Consider the following 19,404-nt stretch of genomic DNA (forward strand, 5'->3'; position numbering starts at 1 on the left):
AACAACGGAAAGTTAGAGTTAGAGTTTTTATAGTATTAGTTTTAAATCTCAGAGAAAAAAAAAGTGTTTTCAACCTTTAATAGTTTTTAAATTATGGAAAAAATTTTAAGCTGGAAAGGTTTTGAATAATCAATTACGGATAAAAAAAAAAACATTGAAGGCCATTCAAATATAAACTTACATAAAAAACTAAATTAAATTAAATTCTAAAATCTAGCTAGAAAAAGAAATCTAGAAAAAAACAAAAAAAACCCAAAAAATGTTTTATGAGTTTAATTTGGGCATGTACAAGACTGAAACTTATCAATACACTGTTCACGTGAGAATAATATAAAACGTTGAAATTAATTCCTCGTTGCTACTTGATTTAGCAAGTGGGGAGCCATCTATAAATGTTATTAATTCTTTCATATTTTTTCTCTCTTCTTTTTATGCAGAAATCTTGGAACCGAGAGTTTGTTGTTCACAATGAGGGTAGATTTTTGTCTCGTCCTTGTTCATATTTTCCTCCTGAACTCTCGTTTATATCGATGGATCCCTTAATTTCCAGCGCAAGCAAATATATAACCCCTGTCGTTCTCTTTACTCGTAATTCCAATGGAGCAAACATATTTCCAGCCTCTCTATATTTTACATTTGATCAAATAGAATTACTTACAAAATAATTTGATCAAATCCTTTTAAAAGCTTTTCAAAACTTACCCAACTCTCTCTCAATGATGTGGCTCATCAATAACTTGTCTAGCAGGAATGTATCTAGAGGAAGGATGGCCATGGGACATGGTATTTGGTGTAGCCATTTGGAATATCTGGAAACCTAGAAATCAACGAATGTTCGGTGGAACTGAAGACTACAACAGTCAACACCAGCCCTCTCGGACCAGCTACAAGGATGCTCCAAGACATTCAGCGTGCGGCGGAATATGAGGACAAAACAGCCAAGAGAAGCAGACGTGAAAGTATGGTGGGATGGAAGTATATCCGATGGAATTGTAGGCGCTGGATGACTGTTGAGGGATATAATGGCATGGGGAGTTGGATCAAGGGTGTCAAGCCCCAATTTTATTTAAAAAAAGAACAAAACTCTCTCAATGATGCAATAATCATTCGGAACAAATTAAATTTGATGATTTATGATGAATAAATCAATTTCATCGATCCACCAAAAAAAAGAGTAAAAGCTAAATGATTTGGTATATTTAAAACATAATAATAACGGGTGGACTGGTATTAATAATCAATGAATTATAAATAATATCATCCAGAAAAAGGACAATCTCCTTTCTTCAAGAGTTCTATCATGCCTCGATAATGATACCAAACCTTTTTTTTTTTAGTGTGTAACAAAAAAACCCTACATTTCTTACGTTAAAAATTAAATAATGAACACGTCTCGAATATCTAGTTGTCAACGTTCAAGAACTGATAATATGGGTTAAGCTCAAGTTGCTAATTTATTGAGTAAATTCACGTGTCACATGATTAAATTAAATTTATTATTTTTATTTAAAAATTCTTAATCTTAACTTGATGGATGGAGTATAGATTTAGTTTAACATGCTATCTAGGTTTTATCAAATCAATACAAAAATATTAAAATAAAACTTGATTCAATCATATCCCAAGTTATAGATCTTTGTGTTAACATTAAGTATAATAACTATATTGTTATCTAATTATCTTTTTTATTTAATGATTTATTTGTTCATTTTTTTATTCCAAGTACACGAGTTAATTAAAAACCTTAAGCATGCGACTACATAATTAATAATACAATATAAAACCAAAGCTGGTAATGATCTTAAGAAATAAAAGTTAAATAATATTTTCAAAATAATCATGGCAGCTCTTACAGTCGCCATCGTGGGCGGCATGTAATGCAGCTCTGAGGGGGCCATGGCATCCATGGCACCCTAAACTTTTTTCAGATAAGCGATATTATTAGTCCTTAAATGTTATTTATTTTTCACTCTGATCCCTTAAGAATCATTTGTTTTGAAAACCATGCTTAGCATTCAAGTCCAGCTTTCTCCCTGGACATATTCACCTGTTCATTTTTGTTAGCTTGTGGCAGCTGTGACGCCACAAATCTGGGTCTTACAAGGTAATTGGTCATTGTTTTTCTTCTGAAAAAAATAGGATGGTTGCTGTCCTTGTACAAGGTAAAGCTGGAAAACCTATCACGTGAGAGGGATAGAGGGTCACGTGGAGCTCGAATGTGATAATGTGGTCCTTATATTGCACATCTTTCGACTAGTCAATTAGTCATTTGTATATTGACAAAGTTGTAAGACATGCACTCACTTATCTTTGGTGCCTAACGATTCATAGTATATAGTCACTTCCCTTACAATTAATCTATTTTTTTTCAGCTGTCACCATTTCTTTTTCAAGCCCTCACTGATGACCATGAAATGCATAAATGAGCTACTGTGACCACTCTCATCCGATTCAAGATTGCCGGTCGTCCGGAGCCGGCACCGCAACCAACCGTCAATCCTCGGCTAAATTTGCAGAATTGTTTCTATATATATATATATATCGTCAGAATAATGGTGCGGTCACTCTTGAACCACCACCAGAATTATTTGAATTTTGTGTTCAATTGTCTATTGACAACAACTTGTAAATATAATATACACAACTTGCTTGTGGTGCCAATATCAATGTTAAGCCCTTGTTCTTTCGAAGCCATGCCACCATACTAATACTATTAAGGCTTTTAACCTCCTTCTTTAATTTTTTTTTAAACAAAGAGTGTCCATAATTAGTCTAACAATTACTAACCGGATTAACAAAATATCTGTGTAATTACTACTCAGTTGTTAATCTTTTGTGCCCCAATTTCGTATAGCAAACGAGAGAATACCAGCAAATTACAAAATCTGCTATGCATTTATGCATCCCCATGGTTAACACAGAAAAAGAGGAAAGTTTTTGGTGGTCACAAAAGGTAAGAAAAGTTAGGTGTGATTCTGTGTCCCATTTCACTATCTATCGGTCTAATTAATAGCATTTGATGAGAGGTAATGTCGATTCCTTGCAACTTGTTTGGTGATGGGGCCATAGGGGAATATATTGCGAGCTTTTTTTCGAGGGAGGTGCATGAACCCGTATACTTTAACAAATCATCATTTTAAAAAATGTCCCACAAATATAACGTGGAAGAAATGTGAGAATTTTGCATAATTTTCTTTGGAATGGAGGTTCGGTTGATTCATTGGTTTTTCCTCCCTTCATCTCTACTTGTATGCAACTTGATTTTTTCCCAACCGTCGAAGCATTAACTATTCTCAGTCTTCTGGTGCGATTTAACTTTAAGCAAAGTCCATGCATGTATCTTCAATTATTTGGCATAATTGGCGAATTAAATGGAGGGAGAAGAGCTGACTATGTTAAACTATTTATTATTTAAAGCGAGTTGAAAGACAAATGGCAACTCAATCTTTATCCACTACGGAAGAATGAGTGAGTTGCATGTGTATACTGCATATAAAGTAATTGATTTTTAGAAGTAATTTGTAGTAAACAAATACATATGGTCGCAATCCTATTCCAAGTTGGATATCAATCTTGTTTACTAGATTTGCTCACCACCAATATTAATTACTATATGAGGGGCGGTGGGATAATATTTCGAGCACTTCCTTGGAAAGGAGAGGGAAATTTAGGCTTTAATTCAATTTCTTATCATGGATTTGCACAGTCCTGATCCAAAAAAGAGACTGCGGACGGGGGGCAATTTTCCACCGCACTTGCAACTCGCTTGTAAGAACCCCCACTATAAAGAATTAATATGCAAGACCGCTATGTGGAGATATTCCAAGTAAAAACACTAGTTAATACGGGATACAATTCTCTTCATCTTTATTGTTAAATAATATTTATTTAATTTTATTTATTAAGAATAGAATAATGTTTTTAATTTAACCTATATATATTTTTTTTTGTATTTAGATTAATAACAAACACATTAATGAGAATTCTAACCTTATTTTTCTATTTGATCTGAATTATTTATACACTTCTAACCTTGTATGAGATATATCTATAAATTCAACTAGAAAAGAAATGATTTATTGGAAGAATTGCTATTGGATTTGGCTCATTAGTGTGTGTTTGACATTTTAATAGCTTTTGTGGATGCGAATTGAAAAAGTAATTTTTTAAAAAATTATAAATTATAATTTATTTTAACCAAGATTTTAGAAAAGAGTTTTAATAGAATCAAGCAAAATTGTTTAATCTCTTCTTTCATGAGCACTTATCTTGATGTTTGGTTTCATTTGTGTTAGAACTGGCTTGCAACCAAGCATAAAAAATTTCTTGAATATTTCTACTTGCAAACAAATATTTTTTTTGTGTGTGTAAGATCAATTTCCAACCCAAGAAAATCTTGAGTTCTCTAAATTCTTTCATCTGAAAAAAAACTGCAAATTCTCCCTTGTTTGGAGAATTTTCGACTCATCGTCACCAGTTATGATCAAATCATTTACATAAACTAGTACAATAGCTACCTTTTCTTTATTGACTTTTACAAACAAGCTAGAATTTGCAAATGCTACGAAATATCCTCATTGAATAAAGAATTCAACAATCTTATCATACTAAACTCTTGGTGCTTGTTTTAATATGTATAATGCCTTTCTCAATTTACACACGTGCTCATGATGATCTTTACTTTGAAAACCCACTGATTGGTTCATGTAAACTTCTCGATCCAACTCCTTATGAAGAAATGCATTATTTACATTCATCTGTCATAATCTTCTGTCCTTGTTTGCTGCAAGTGTAAATACAAATGGTACAGTTGTGAGTTTTGCTATTGGACTATATGTTTCATCATAGTCCAAACCAAACTATTATGAGAACCCGCGAGCCACCAAACAAGCTTTATACCTTTCAATCGATCTATCTTCTTGACGCCTAATCTTGTAAACCAATTTACAAGATATTGGTTTCACATTTACTGGTTTCGACATGATATTCTAGGTTTGATTTTGTTCTAGCGTATTGACCTCTTCTTTCATAGCTTTAACCATTCAGAGTTATGTGATGTTTTTTCAAATGTTTCAGGCTCCTTTTCATTTGCTTCTTTAATTAAGGCTATATTGGCATACTTAAAGTTTGACTTATGAAATCTTGTTGATCTTTTAAGATTTGTTTGTGGAGATGAGTCTTTTATTGTATGAGGTCAATCTACTTGTTGTTGATAGACACCAGTCTGCCAAGTATTTTGATCAACTCCTTGCTCTTTAATAACATCATTGTATACTCCTTTAGGTTGTTCTAAACTTGACTGAATTTATATAGATTGTTTATTATCCTGTTGTTGTAGCCTTTCTTCAAACTCTTTGGAATATAGAATCACCCTTTTATCTAAAGACCATCAAGATGGCTTCATGAAACACTACATCTCGTGATGTGTAGCACTTTCTTGTTATAAAATAACAATATTTTTGCCCTTTTCTTTGGCTATTATATCCCATAAATATACATTTAACAACTTTATCGTCAAATTTATTGCAAAGATAGCTAGGGAAAAATACATAACAAATACCCAAAAAATAACTAACCATAAGCTTTGTATTCCATAGTTTCTTATAAGGTGATATGAACTCTAACCTCTTTTAAGGGAGTCTATTGATTACATAAGCAACAGTTCTCATTGTTTCAGCCCAAAATATTATTGGTACATTCTTTTCATATAACATGTTCTGACAGATTTTACAAGATGTCAACTTTTCTTCTCAACCACTCTATTTTATTGTGTTGTATTTGCACAAGTATACTGGTGACGTATATGAAATTCTCATAAGTACTGAGAAAATTCATATGAACTATATTCTTCCCTATTGTTAGCACTTAAACAGTGAATCTTTCTATCTACTTCTCCTTCAACTAACTCTTTGAACTTTTTAAATTTTTTTAATGTATTTGATTTTTCTTTCATAAAAAAAACCCACACAAACCTTTAAAAATCATCAATAAATGTCACCACGTACCGTATCCTTCTAGTTGATGATTGCTTGAAAAAACTATACAAATATTTTATACAATGTACACACCTCCATAAATATCTTATAACTTAGATATTATGAGATATTTTTATTAAATACCTTAGATATTTCTTAAAATATTTATCTTATGAAAGTCTATATAAACAAAGTTTTCTCTCTCTAGATTAAAGGTATGTCAGAACTCATCTCTCTAGACAATATAAGTTCAAAAGGACACAAGTTTGATACAAGACTTATATAAAGAAGGCTTAAGAAACCTTTAATCCTAGAGAATATTTATTCTCCTTATTGGTCAAAATTGCAAGTGCACGAATTATAACACGTAATAAAGTGATGAGTAGAGTATCGTTCCATAAAAATTTGTAAAAATTACTAATAACTACCAAAATATCTTAAATTGTGATTTGTTTGAAAATCAAATGAGATAGTTCACTAAACAAAAAAAAATAAAAACAAAAAACCAATTAATTAAGTAGTATTGAATTCAATTTTAATAGATCCTAAGATTTCTGACTCGCCATAACTATTTCTATGTGAATTTTCTTGATTGAATTATTTACTTTTATTGTTGATATCAGGTTTTACTAATTTAATCACTAATCTCTCTCGAGTATTAATGAAATATTTCAACATGCAAACTTCATACATCTCTATAAAAAACTCTGAACTTGTCAAAATTTATCAAGTATAATAAAACTTTTAAAGATATACAAGTTTCATAGATATCTCTATCCTATAGATGTCTATCCTATAGATGTCTATCCTATAGATGTCTTAGGGTATTTTAAACAATGGCTGAAACAGTTATCACTTCTCAGTATCAAATTGAATCCCAAATCATGCAAACGTTGGCCAAATGTACACAAGCATTAAGTATAAAATGAGACACTAAACAACCAGTGGATTAATTCAATCAAAGAAATTGTTCACATATTCATAGCTAGGTTACATAAAAAATCCCAGAATATGAGATTACTCCATAGCTAAATTAAAGAGAAACAAACTTGATATAATAAACATCACTCAAGATTGGAGAATAACACGAGAAAAGCTAGACGTCTTGAAGTATGCTGGTACCTTTTTTTTTTCTATTCAGTACTAGTCTTCTCTCTTTTGGTGCTGTCTCCAATCATTTGTGGTGTGAGCTGCTACCTAAAGAGGTATGTATATTCTGGCTTTATCCTCTAAAGGATAGGAAGTCAGTTTCCTTCTCTGTCTCGGATTCTTTCCTTTTCTAATATTGAGGGTCAAATTTGGAGCATAAAACGTGCAAATTAAGACTTCTGTATTTCTGGAAAAATTATGGAAAATCAAATCTTCTTTCCAACTAAATTGATCTTGCAATTTTTGGACCTTTGTAACTCGATGTATGGGCCAAAAACCGAGACAGTGTATAGGTAGTAGGAATTTCGGGTTTGATTCGGACTGTCTTTCGACTCGTTTTTTGGGCTTTAAAACAGCAAAACTAATTTCCATGCTCTTCATATGAATTGTATGCCTATGTCTCAGCGTTTCAGAATGGCAAAGAACGCCTGAAACAGAGTTGTGTAACTCCTGTTAGAACCCAAACACCAATCAATCTTCAGCTTTAATTCCATATTCGACCTACTCTAGTAATTTAGTACCTGAAAAACACCTTTAATCCCCTAGAAGTCAATAGTACTCAAAGGCATCTAAAATCCTAGTTAACTTGTGAGACACACAGAACACTTCAAAATAAAACAAGAATAATTAAAAATATATATATAATAAATTTCTTTATCACTCTCCATCACTTGAACAAACATTATATTAACTTTTGGTGTTTTTCTTACACGGTATCGCGAGCCACCAAATCTCCTGGATTTAGTTTTATTAGCCTATAAAAATCACCCCAATCTTTCTGCCACGAATTTTTCCAGTTTCATCACTATATGTCGGCAAAGAATTACTTTAAAAAAGGTCGGCACCATGGTGACGACAGACTCCTTACAACCACTTGCTCTATACAACATGGTCAATTCATTGCCCTAAGCAATGGATTAGGAAAATATCAACATTACTCATTAGTCACGTTGGCAGTTATTGAAACATTAATTAATCTATCAAATGACCAGCTGTCCGCGACTTAGCTTGCAAAGCTTGTTTGTAAAATAGAGTTCTTGATCAAAGTGCTTTTCAAGGAAGAGGAGACAAGGGATGGGAAAAACAAAGATGAGGCAATAGAATTAAGAACCATAAATAGCAGCATTATTTTTGTCAAATGTCATGGAAGAGTATGATTTTGAAAATCTTGGTTCAGATATATTTTTTTAAGCTATCAATTTATCAGCTGACTCCATATTTAACCTTGAAAGAATCATACTTTATGCCACGTTTTTTTTTTTTTTTTTTGTGGGGACAACAAAATCAGGTTTGGTTTAATTGGGGTATGTCATTTGTTTTTAAGAGCTCCTGCGATATGGCTAAGTGCATGCGCACTCCCATTGTTAGTTTAATTTATAAAAGCTACTGCAATATGGCTAAGTACGTGCACGCTCCCAAGGCAATCTTAGCTAGTAATCATTAAACAGGAGGATTGAACAAAGAATTTCTGGAGTCTTTTTGGAGTTTCCTATTAGGGATTCTGAGAACTTGCCGAGAAATATCTTCTGCTGTCTTTTTCTTTCTCCATTCTCCTCTGTTCAATTGCATTAAATTAATTCTGGGATTTATATTTGCGTTAGTAGGGTATGCGAAGCCGCTCTTTCTTGGAAGTTTCTCAAAATAAAGATATTGTTTTTGCTACAAACAGGGAGTCCGAGGTTTGTGGTCAAGGAAATCAAAATGGACCTTCGATTCGAAGGTCTAGTAGAGGGCCCACTTTCCTATTTGCTTAATGCATCATCATGTTCATCAAGTTAATTTGTCGTCCAGTCTCTCCATCTCTTTCTTTTAGAGTCAGCAAATACGGAATGCGAATTGACATTTGAATTTTGAAATAATCATAAAAAAATAAAAAATTAGTATCTATTTACATCACAGTTTTTTTCTTTAATAATACCATACATTGCAAGTTTTTTTAGGCCACAAACATTGCAATCACGAGGCTAAGAAGATTAAACGGGTGTTTAGAATGGTTGTAGTGGTTTTATTAAAATAATATTTTTTATTTTTAAAAAATTATTTTTAACATCAGCACATTAAAATATTAGTACATTAAAATAATTCAAAAACAAAAAAAAAAATAATAATTTTAAAAAAAAATTCAAAGTTTTAAAAAACTTCAGTTGAAACATAGGGTCAAACACTCCTTAAAACCCTATGAAATGATGACATATTAATTAATAAATAGAGTGCTTCCAACCACGAGAAAATGTAATATTCATGTAAATGAGTTTTTTTCGATATAAAAAGTTTATTCTAAGTATTTTTTTTTGTAGACGTTGCCTGGTATGTTAGATATAAGTCCAAAAACAATTTTGATTTTGAATTAATTATTGGTTTTCATGTTAATATTTAGGTTGCTTGGAGCTATTGTTATATTTTACAAGATATTTAGAGTATTTTTTAAAATTAAATTATGATTGAAAATAACTTTTTTAAGTTGAAATATCACAACTTGGAGTTGAGAGTTGGATAACGGACAATCCAAGGAATGTAAGAAACTCAACTGTACTAGCTAGCAATAAGGGGTTGACAATTAAACATTCAATTTGTGGGAGAAAGTGTCAATGGTGTAGTGGGAAGTTTCAGTGATAACTGGATTTATAGGTTTGTTTATTTATTTATTTATTTTTTTTTAGAAGCATTCCATCTCATTTAGAAGGCCTAAACCCATATAATTGCGATTGCAGTACTGGGCCTAGTTACAAAAAGAACTCGGCCCCGGAGACAATAAGGGAATAAAGCCTAAACTAAGCCCAAAAAGGGAAGTCAAGCCCGGTCAATATCCATGCAATACCTCTGCCATTCTATCCAGGACCCAAAATGGAATAATCTAGAAACATCCTCAAAGTTGATCCACGTGGCCTGGTCCCATCCGTTGAATTCATCAAAATTCTTGGGCTTATTTTGAAATCCATGTTCCCATCTTCCTCTCAGCCTCCTCCTTCCACAATAGCAATGACCTCAAATGCCATGATCACCATTGTTAATCTATTATCAAATACGAGTCATAATCGACGAAGCAAGTGAATTTCTTCCTGTTGTTTTATGCTTAGTAAAATTGTTTATTCTATCAACAAGACCAATTGAATTTAGACTTAAGAAAATGAAATTTTATATTGATATAAAAGGAAAACAAATACAATGAACCAACTAAAAATTTGTTTGATAATTTGCTGAATTGCGATTGAAATTGTGTTTTATTTTAATTATAGTTTTGAAATTGTTTTATTAATCAATATATATTAGGATTTTACATGAATTTTACTAAAAACTCTCTCTTAAAATTTTAGTTATGAAAAAATTATAATTTATATCTTTTATTAAATCTATTTTTTCAAACTATAACAGCAAAATCTAACGCTAAACACACTAAATAAGTCATCGCAGGATATCACATTGGGATGGACAAGTAAAGTAAAACCACTAGCCAAGAAGATCGTGGGGGGGATGGGACCATTTTCTGTAATAATTTCCCCTCCTAAGTACACTAGCAAAACACTTCTCGTTATAGAGGCTGTGTGCATGTAAGTGCTGATCATGATCAACGCAGGCCGAGTGGGTTGAATAAAAAACACCAAGTACTTTTTGAACCGCAGGAACACTTGGAATCCACCATTATGAACCTAATTCGATTTTATTTTGCCCAAGTCCATTGAACATTAGAGATGAAAGGCTAATAAAATGGGGTAGCTAGAGGTCGAAAAGCAATTTAGAGACGCATAAAAGGACAAGGCCAAATCTACTTCTAACATCTGCATAGGCTACCTAGGAACTTTCCTGGCAAGTACAAATTACAACAGTCAAAAAAGAGCCTTCTCGACCATCGAATTCAAGACATGCAATATATATACAAGAATAAACCTGAATGCATATATAGCCACCAAGTTTGAACTCAAACCAGGCGTTTATAGTTTATAACAGGGCTCCTTTTCACTTCAAACACAAAATGGAAACATACCAAGGGGAGAAGAACACAAAGAAGCAAGAGAAAAGAAGAGAGAATGCGTATAGGGGAATTCGCAGGCGACCATGGGGTAAGTTTGCTGCTGAGATACGTGATCCGACAAGGAATGGAACACGTCGTTGGCTTGGAACATTTGACACAGCAGAGGAGGCGGCCCGGGCCTATGACCGAGCTGCCTTTGCCTTCCGGGGTCATTTAGCCATCCTCAACTTTCCGAACGAATACCAACATCAGGAAACAAACTCTACCATGTCATTTGCTTCTTCATCTTCATTCTCCACCGAGAATCCTTTGAGTTATGGCAATGAAGTTTCCTCGACTAATGGACAAGAAGTTATAGAGTTTGAGTATCTGGATAACAAATTGTTGGAGGAGCTGCTGGAAACAGATGATCACAGCAGGCAGCTTTAGACCCATTGATGATGAATACGTAAACTTTCAATGCAATTCTTTAATTTTGTCCATTTGTGTGAATCCAAAATGGAAATAACCAAATTCCCATTATTTATTTGTCTGTTTAATAACATTACACCCCGGAAGAAGAACAAAAAGAAAGGATTGAAATGAGGAAATTAAAGGAGAACATTGTTTAATTACCAACTTCTTTCCCTTCTTTCTTTTTTGATTTGATCGTAGAAATGTTAGTTTGATTTAATATGATGAATTACATGTGGATGGGCCGCTGTATTAAGCAGTTTTTTCAACTTCATGTATGTTTTTGTTTTTGAGGTTTCAAATTTTGATTCGAGTCTAAGCACTCTCCACACATACTTCATGTATGTTTTTGAATTTTCAGAACAAAAGAACTACTAAATTAAGGGTGATCAATGTTGGTCAAGAGATTATTTAATTAATTTTTTATACTTCATGTACTAATTAATTAGTTGGAACAAACTACAAGGACTTATTTATGATTAGCTACTTTACTTTAATTACTTATTTAAAGTTCAATATAAATTAGTCCTTATAATTTATTAAAATGAATTGATTGGTCCCTTCTAGTATGAAAAATAACTTATTCGTAAATGTAGTTTTGTATCTATTAATAACTAAAGCTCTTCATCCTTTTCTTGCTAGTGAATTATGTTCTATCACAAATCTAGTGGTTTTTATTCCAAAAACCCTCTCAACTCAAAATTTTTAAAGTGTTTAATTGACATGCCATGCTTGAACATTAATGTGATGAGAGATTTGAGCTATGATTAACAGGTTTTTAGTCCCACCCTTCAAACCAAAGTGTTTCTCTTTAGGATTTTGGTTACATTACTTTATTAGAGTACCCACCCTAAATTAAAATTGTCAGCGTTTAAAAAGAATCCTAAATTGCTATGATCTTGGAATGACGCAAAAGGATGATCTAATTTGAAACTGAAGCTTAGCTTTGTTGTTGTTGTTGCTGCTGCTGCTGGTAATGACGTCCTGTGATTACGTTTGGCGACAAGGTTGAAGGTGGACTCGGTTCTTTAAACGACAGGACCACACCTGTGCAAAAACCACATCGATCAAAGGGGAGGCTAGATGCTTATGTTTCATGGTGAGGTCATGTTGCTTACGCTTATATTTTTCCATCATAGTTACGCTGTCCAATGCTTGTGTTTTGATTTTTTTATGGGCACCTCTTAATTACAATATGTTTTCACCTTCTATTGCTTATGTAACTTGACAGTAACCAATTCTTAAGCTTTTTTTGGTTTGTAGTGTCTCAGGCTTCTAATAAGAACATGCACTTGTGAGTTTTTGGCTGACTGTTGGTTATAGATGGATAATTAAGTAATTTGATTTTGTTTTTGATTTTTTTTCATAAATGGGTGTACAAAGGGATATAGTTTGATGAGAAAAACTTTAATGAATTTACTTGGCTTTTTCACGGTTGATGATGGATTTAGCCTGTTCTTGGCGTGCCATGATCTTTAAAACAAAGTTCCATGGGTATTTGGGGCATCCTTTAATAACTAAGATAACTCTTTTTTTTTTTTAGTTTAACGTGGGTGTCCGGGCCAGCTTGCGCGTATTTCGACTAATCCCACGGGCCCTGAAGTTAACGACCATGTAAGCCTCCAGTGGCCATCATATGAGCAACCACATGGCTCGAACCTGAGACCACAGAGGGAGCAAATCTCTTGGTCCCAAGCTCTTACCACTGAGCCACCACTTAGATGGTTTAAGTTAACTCTTTTTATTTGTATAGTTGGGAGTAAAAATACCCCACCCTGACTTATCCATGGAAGAGCATGTGTAAACAAGGTGGGAGGTATGATGGTTTTTTTCAATAAAAAAAATATATTTTTTATATTTAAAAGGTGTAGTGTGTGTTTTAAAAGAATTGTATTTTCAAAAAAAAAATCACCATATCTTCTATCCAAACACGTTTCTTATTATAGAGTAACACCGCTATTAGAACCTATTTTTGTAAATATAACAGTTAGTTCTAACTTTATGTAATTTATCCATAAAGAAATCTCACGGCTAAAACAATGTTTTAATTGATCATGATATCGACTACTAAATTGAAGTAGCTTGAGAATATTTTATGCATGATTGAATGACATGTTAGTTTGAGAATGGAAAAAACGTTGTAAAGTTTGAAAATTTATAGAAAAAATCAGGACAAAATAGACTATGCAAAGGGCATGGACACCGATGGTTTCAGCCGTTTGGGTCTGGCCCTAACGTATTGGAATTATTTTTTTATATAAAAAATCGTATAATGTCAAGTTTTATTAGGCTTTGACACATTGTGGCTAGAGGACCACGTATTCTATTTTATAATCGTAGCCTCCTGCTAGCTAGTGATGAGAGAGCATGGTGAGGATGGTGGCATATTCCATCAGGATTATTTTAGCTAGCTACGAACTTTCTTGGACTTCAATGCATAACGTTAATTTGGGTGGCTGGCCCTCCATCTTAGTGGTGCCAAGAGATTTGCTAGTTTTGTTCTTCTTAGACCCCAAACAATCTTTAATATCAATTTTACCATCGAACTCTTAAGAATTCTTAACCCGTTTTTAAAGCATTTCATCTGTGTGAAATCCATATAGTTTAAGGATGGAATTGATATAAAAAATAGTTTAGGAGTAGAATCGATGCTGCCTTGACATATTGAGGATGCATTTGATGTTTGCCAAAGAAAAGAAAAAAAAAGAAGAGGAATTGGAATTACCATATTCTGATTATTAATCTTACTTGTAATAGATACTGAAATTACATAGGAGCAGCCAATTTTTGTCTGGTCGGGGGGCACAAAATAAAAGCTTCATAATTTCTAGAGGCGGGAAAAGCAGTCCTTTCCCTTCACACGAATATTCATTTGTGATTCGAAAGCAAGATTCACTCTGATATCTTACTATTTTCTTCCTCGAAATCAAGAAGATCCTCCAATAACTTATCATCCAAGTACTCAATCTCAAAGACTTCTTTTCCTCGTCCAATCCCACTTCTTTCTGCGTTCTGTGACATTGAGGAAGATGAAGCAGAGGATGATGACGATGATGACAATGGTGAAGACGAAATGGAAGATGAAGTTATATCAGAATCAACCTTAGTTTTAGGATATTCCCCAGGGAAGTTAAGGATTGCTAAAGGACCCCTCATTGCATATGCAGCTCCATCATAAGCCCTTGCAGCCTCTTCTGCTGTGTTAAAAGTCCCTAGCCATAACCTTGCTCCATGCCTTGTCGAATCACGTATCTCCGCTGCAAATTTCCCCCATGGCCGCCTCCTAACGCCTCTGTATCTGATTTCTTCTCCTTTCTGGTTGACCTTTCCTATATTAGGATGGTCCATCGTTGTCTAGATAGTTGAGTGAATTTGCAAGTGCTAATTGGCTTAAACTCCTAGCACTTATATGGCGTGGAAAATGCGCTTCACCAGAACAAATTAATAATAGGATTATTAATAATAAGCCATGGATGTGAACTTATTCAACTGCTAAAGATGCCTATGATGGAGATAGATTTTGTCAGTGAAAAGTATATGGGTGACGAAGCTGGTGATGGCTTGAGCTGATCAGAGGAGAGGACCCCTCCTCTTTCTTTCACTCTTGACATATCTATGTGTCAAGATCTCCTATTTATAAATGAGGTTTGCGGGTCAAGTCAAGTAGATTTTGTTCAATCCATTGGTCTCTCAGCTTATTCAGGTGTTTTTACCCCTTTCCGAGAGCTAATTTATCATTGTTTCTTAATAAATTGTCTAAATCGGTGAGAATAGAATAAGATAGCATAAAACAGATTCTGCTTTCTGAGTATTTCAGGGATAGAAAAAACAATAATTCTATAAAATAAAATAAAAGGAGTTAAATTTGACTTATTTCTCATTGGGCTACAATTTAAACCAGGAAAGTTAATTGCAGTGAGGTCATATGTGATTGCGTTTGCCGGATTCGTCATGCTTATGTTGTAAATTGGCGAGCAGGATGCTCAAGTTTCCTTCATGGGGCTGGAATTGCATAAAAAAAGATCCCCATGGCATGGACTGGATTCAGGGTTTAAAGAAGGAAAATTATTAAAATTGGACGTGTGAGGATGCGATTTCAGAGATGACATGAGATGGCTTAGCTTAACACTATGGCGTCATCTTTATGAGTTGATCATGAGGTCATTTGGACCCTGATTGCACATTGATTTGGGCATCATAGTGACGCATCGATCAATTGCTTTGGTCACATGACAGTAACCATGATCCATGAAATCAATTAACTAGAGATACTTCTTTGCTTCAGCATTCTTTCACGCTTTTGAGGAAGAGCTAGCTCGCACGTTTTTTGATTGTGTTTTGATGGTGGTGGTGCCTGGATTCATGTCCCAAAGCCACCATTTAGTTCCGAATGAGTTAAAATGAGGATTTGGCACTTTCTACGGATAATGACTACTTGATTTGCTTGTCGACATGGAGATTACTGATGAATTATTGGATTTAATTTGTCACATGGATGGCTGTAGCACTCGGCTCGTTCATTCCGAGATCAGCAGCACCATTAAAAAGAAATTAAGCATTGTTTTAAGTTTTAACCCACTTGATGAGAATCCAACCGAGGATGACAAGTGATTTAGCATCGTTGACATAATAAAATTCTTGCGTCAAAAGCTCTCCGAAAGCGTACGGGCACTCATCCATCTTGTTTATTACTATGACACAAGAGGTTGGGTATTTTTCCTTTTTAACGAATTTCGGAACTCTCTTTTTTTTTTTTTTACATACTATCACTCATCAATTTTATTTTTTTAAAGTACAGTTTAATAAAAGTCTAAGGTGAAACTGTAATTTTTTAAGAAGTTGTAATTGGAAAGTGCGGTATTTTAAAACAAATGGTTAAAATAGGCTGATATAAATCTCTAGCAAAAAAATAAATAAATACAATAATATTAAAAAAATCATCAACAATAATCAAAATAGGCTACATGTACTGTTAAAAAATAACGGGTCTCATTCATTCTTTTTTTCTCTCTCTCTTTTTTTTAGAATTTTTGTCAATTCATTTTAACTATTTATTTAAAATATTACATTTCTCAACTTCTTAAAAGATTATAGTTTTCACCCGTGATTTTTATCAAATTGTGCTATTGTAACAATAAAATAAATGGGCTAATTTTTTAAAAAAAAACCTTAATGTTAACTTGAAAGCAAAAGAAAACTATTTTAAAAAAATGAGCTAATTAAAAAAATTGTGCTATTGCTAGCCCGTGATGATAGTAATAAATAATATAGAAATGATAAGAAAAATAGGATATTTTAATCATGGTGGCGAGGTAGTCTATCTAGGCTGACAATCGGAACAGGGGCTAGGAGGAGAAAGGAATTTCATGAATTTTATATACCTATCAAATTTGTTGGACTTAATCTCAAATTCAATGGTGTATAGTAACTGTAACAGTTGTTGCCACCTGCAAGTTAGAGTAGCTAAATAAATTAGATGGGACGGCGACTTTATGTTTAATTAACTAATTAATTAAGGTTTAAATTCAGGTTAATGATCAAGTTGCAGCCAATTCAGTGTTTTGATAATATTTAAGTATCATTTCTTAGTGGAATATATTAATTAACGGTGGATTGGTGGTCCGGACAAGATGTCACTGCTTTTGCTTTTAATAAAACCACCATCAAAGCTCTTTTGTCTTGCATGGAGGGGTGGCGGTGATAGGCTTAATAAGACTAATATGGTGGAGCTTCAGTGCTATAATCTCACATAACGGGCCACCAAGAAAGCTCCAAGAGGAAGGATCGAAGTATCACCGAAAAGTTGGATTTTCTTGTAAAAATTGGCATTTGCTCAGTTTTGTTGTCCTAAATACGAAACACCAAACCGGCCCTTATAACCCTCCCCAGATTCATATATTTGAGACGTACTGATTCGGTCAAGCCCACACATTATTTGACCAAAAAAGCCCAGTTGTAGGTGTGTTTAAATCATAGTTCTCGGACATGGTTCAACCGTTCAAGTCTCGAGTTGTGCTGGTCCTGTTATTTTAATAGTTTTTTATAAAAAATAATATTGTTTTGAATATAAATTTTTAAAAAATCTTAGAATTAATTGTCATGTTACTTAAATTTAACCATATTAACATCTATTTTGTTTTTAAAAAAACCTAGCTCCAGTGAACTCTAAATACATAAATTACCAGTCAATCAATGAAAATAACTTGGGGATGCAAATGGGGGCTCAGCTCGTTCAAAGTTCAAAATAACTCATTAACTTTAATGATGGTTTTAAAAAATATCTAAACCTCGTAATGAGTAAGGGTCCTTGTAATAGAAAAACTTGCAAATTAATCCTTAGTAGATAATTTTTAAATCCAATTTCGAAATGTTTGAATAATTACTTGATCTCAAAATATTCATTAGTCCTCCAAAAACCATTTCTTGTCCCAAACCTAATGATAAAGTTTTCAAGAAGTTGTTATCAACTAATACAATAGCATCTTATTGCAAAAGGTATAAAACGATTCTCCAACTTGATTTATATAAATTACATTTGTTTCTTTCTCTTGTTCAAATATTGATGGTGCCTTTGAAAGTTGAGGATTGCCCAGAGAAGATGTCGGAAACCAATCTCAGGCCAAAAGGCAGAAGGAAAATACAAGTAAGTGCATGTAGTCTGCCAAAGAAGAAAGTAGCTCAATCGAGTATCACCAGAGGTACGGATTAGGATATCAGGTTCAGCTGCAATTGCCATGTACATGTTCTTGTCAACATCGGTAACTTTTACGAAGCTCTCTCCGTCATTCTTCTCATTTTCCTCAGGTTCTGCACTTTCATTCAGTACAATAATTCCACCCCATTTTTCTCTGCAAGATTCTTGAACAGCATGTACAATCACATTGGTGGAAGTGTAGGCAATACAGACGATCAATAATAGCTTGGAGTTATGAGCAGTGGCCAGCATGGCATTTTCCGCTGCCAATCTAACAGGTTCACTCAAGAGTTCAAGGTTCCCTTGAAAGTAGACTCTAATTCCATAGCGACTGACAAGGCTATCTTCCTTCATCAATCCTTCAACGTGTTCTAGAAATGAATCCATCAAAGGTTGAATCCCATCAGGACGTTGTTTGAAATTATCAATGCTGAAGGCATAGAATGTTGCACATCTTACTCCCTACTCATAGCAATATTTGACACAGGAAAGGAGAGCCAATAAACCAAACTTGTAGCCAGCTGCTTCTGCTAAATTATGTTTCCAGGCAAACCTCCGGTACGTTCCCATCCATGATAAATGCAATGTGATTTGGCATAGGGCCTACAGAAATGATATGAATCATACTTTTTCTCAGGAAACTAACCAACTTGCCCAAGATCTCAATTGCTTTATCTTTACTAGCGTTCTTCATCCCAAAATCTCTAGAATTTTAACCATAATGTGCCTGTTTTCATGAAGAAACCCAGGATGAACCAGTTGTATGGAACTACTAGTATGCTTGTGTTTGTCTGGTGTTCTCATGCTCGAATTGGGATTGACATGGAAAACGGCTCACTAGACCATTGGGTTGACTCGTGGTCCATTGGGTAAAACCATAGGTCACATATCAATATTTTTATTAAAACCATATTATTTTGTTTTCTTTTTTATATATAAAAAAAATCTGGTGTCGATCTTGTCAGGTTTAGACCAGGTTTTGCTGCGACAATTGAGTCAATAGAAACATGATCGAGTCAACTGAATTTCATCGGATTAATTACTTATCTGGTTCAATTAAAATCTCAGTTTAGGTCAAGCTTCGAGTAAACCTACAAGACTGAAATGAGTTTAACAATAATATCAAAAACAACAATTGCAAATAGCATTTGAATTTGTTCTAT

The 19,404-nt window shown here is 33.7% G+C and overlaps 3 protein-coding genes across 4 annotated transcripts; 1 reads left to right on the forward strand and 2 right to left on the reverse strand.

Annotated features, from left to right (window-relative positions):
* The first annotated feature begins 10,996 nt into the window (after positions 1 to 10,996).
* LOC7471972 (ethylene-responsive transcription factor ERF098) lies at positions 10,997 to 11,712 on the forward strand. Its single transcript, XM_002300744.4, has one exon. The coding sequence runs from the start codon at positions 11,095 to 11,097 to the stop codon at positions 11,521 to 11,523; it is 429 nt and encodes a 142-aa protein (XP_002300780.1). The 5' UTR covers positions 10,997 to 11,094; the 3' UTR covers positions 11,524 to 11,712.
* A 2,529-nt stretch (positions 11,713 to 14,241) lies between these two features.
* Positions 14,242 to 15,133, reverse strand: LOC7479976 (ethylene-responsive transcription factor ERF095). 2 transcript variants are annotated; one of them, XM_024594179.2, is made up of 2 exons: positions 14,650 to 15,133; positions 14,242 to 14,559 (listed from the first exon to the last, which is right to left on the reverse strand). In XM_024594179.2, exons 1-2 carry the CDS (start codon positions 14,893 to 14,895, stop codon positions 14,440 to 14,442), a joined length of 366 nt encoding a protein of 121 aa, XP_024449947.2. In that variant the 5' UTR covers positions 14,896 to 15,133; the 3' UTR covers positions 14,242 to 14,439. The 2 variants fall into 2 exon arrangements, with proteins under 2 accessions (XP_024449947.2, XP_052306766.1); XM_052450806.1 differs by having other exon boundaries at positions 14,244 to 15,133.
* A 2,909-nt stretch (positions 15,134 to 18,042) lies between these two features.
* On the reverse strand, positions 18,043 to 19,027 carry LOC18096127 (dehydrodolichyl diphosphate synthase CPT3-like). Its single transcript, XM_052450835.1, has one exon. The coding sequence runs from the start codon at positions 18,626 to 18,628 to the stop codon at positions 18,077 to 18,079; it is 552 nt and encodes a 183-aa protein (XP_052306795.1). The 5' UTR covers positions 18,629 to 19,027; the 3' UTR covers positions 18,043 to 18,076.
* Between the last annotated feature and the right edge of the window lie 377 nt (positions 19,028 to 19,404).

This window comes from Populus trichocarpa, chromosome 2, assembly GCF_000002775.5.
Source record: "Populus trichocarpa isolate Nisqually-1 chromosome 2, P.trichocarpa_v4.1, whole genome shotgun sequence".
NCBI lineage: Eukaryota > Viridiplantae > Streptophyta > Magnoliopsida > Malpighiales > Salicaceae > Populus > Populus trichocarpa.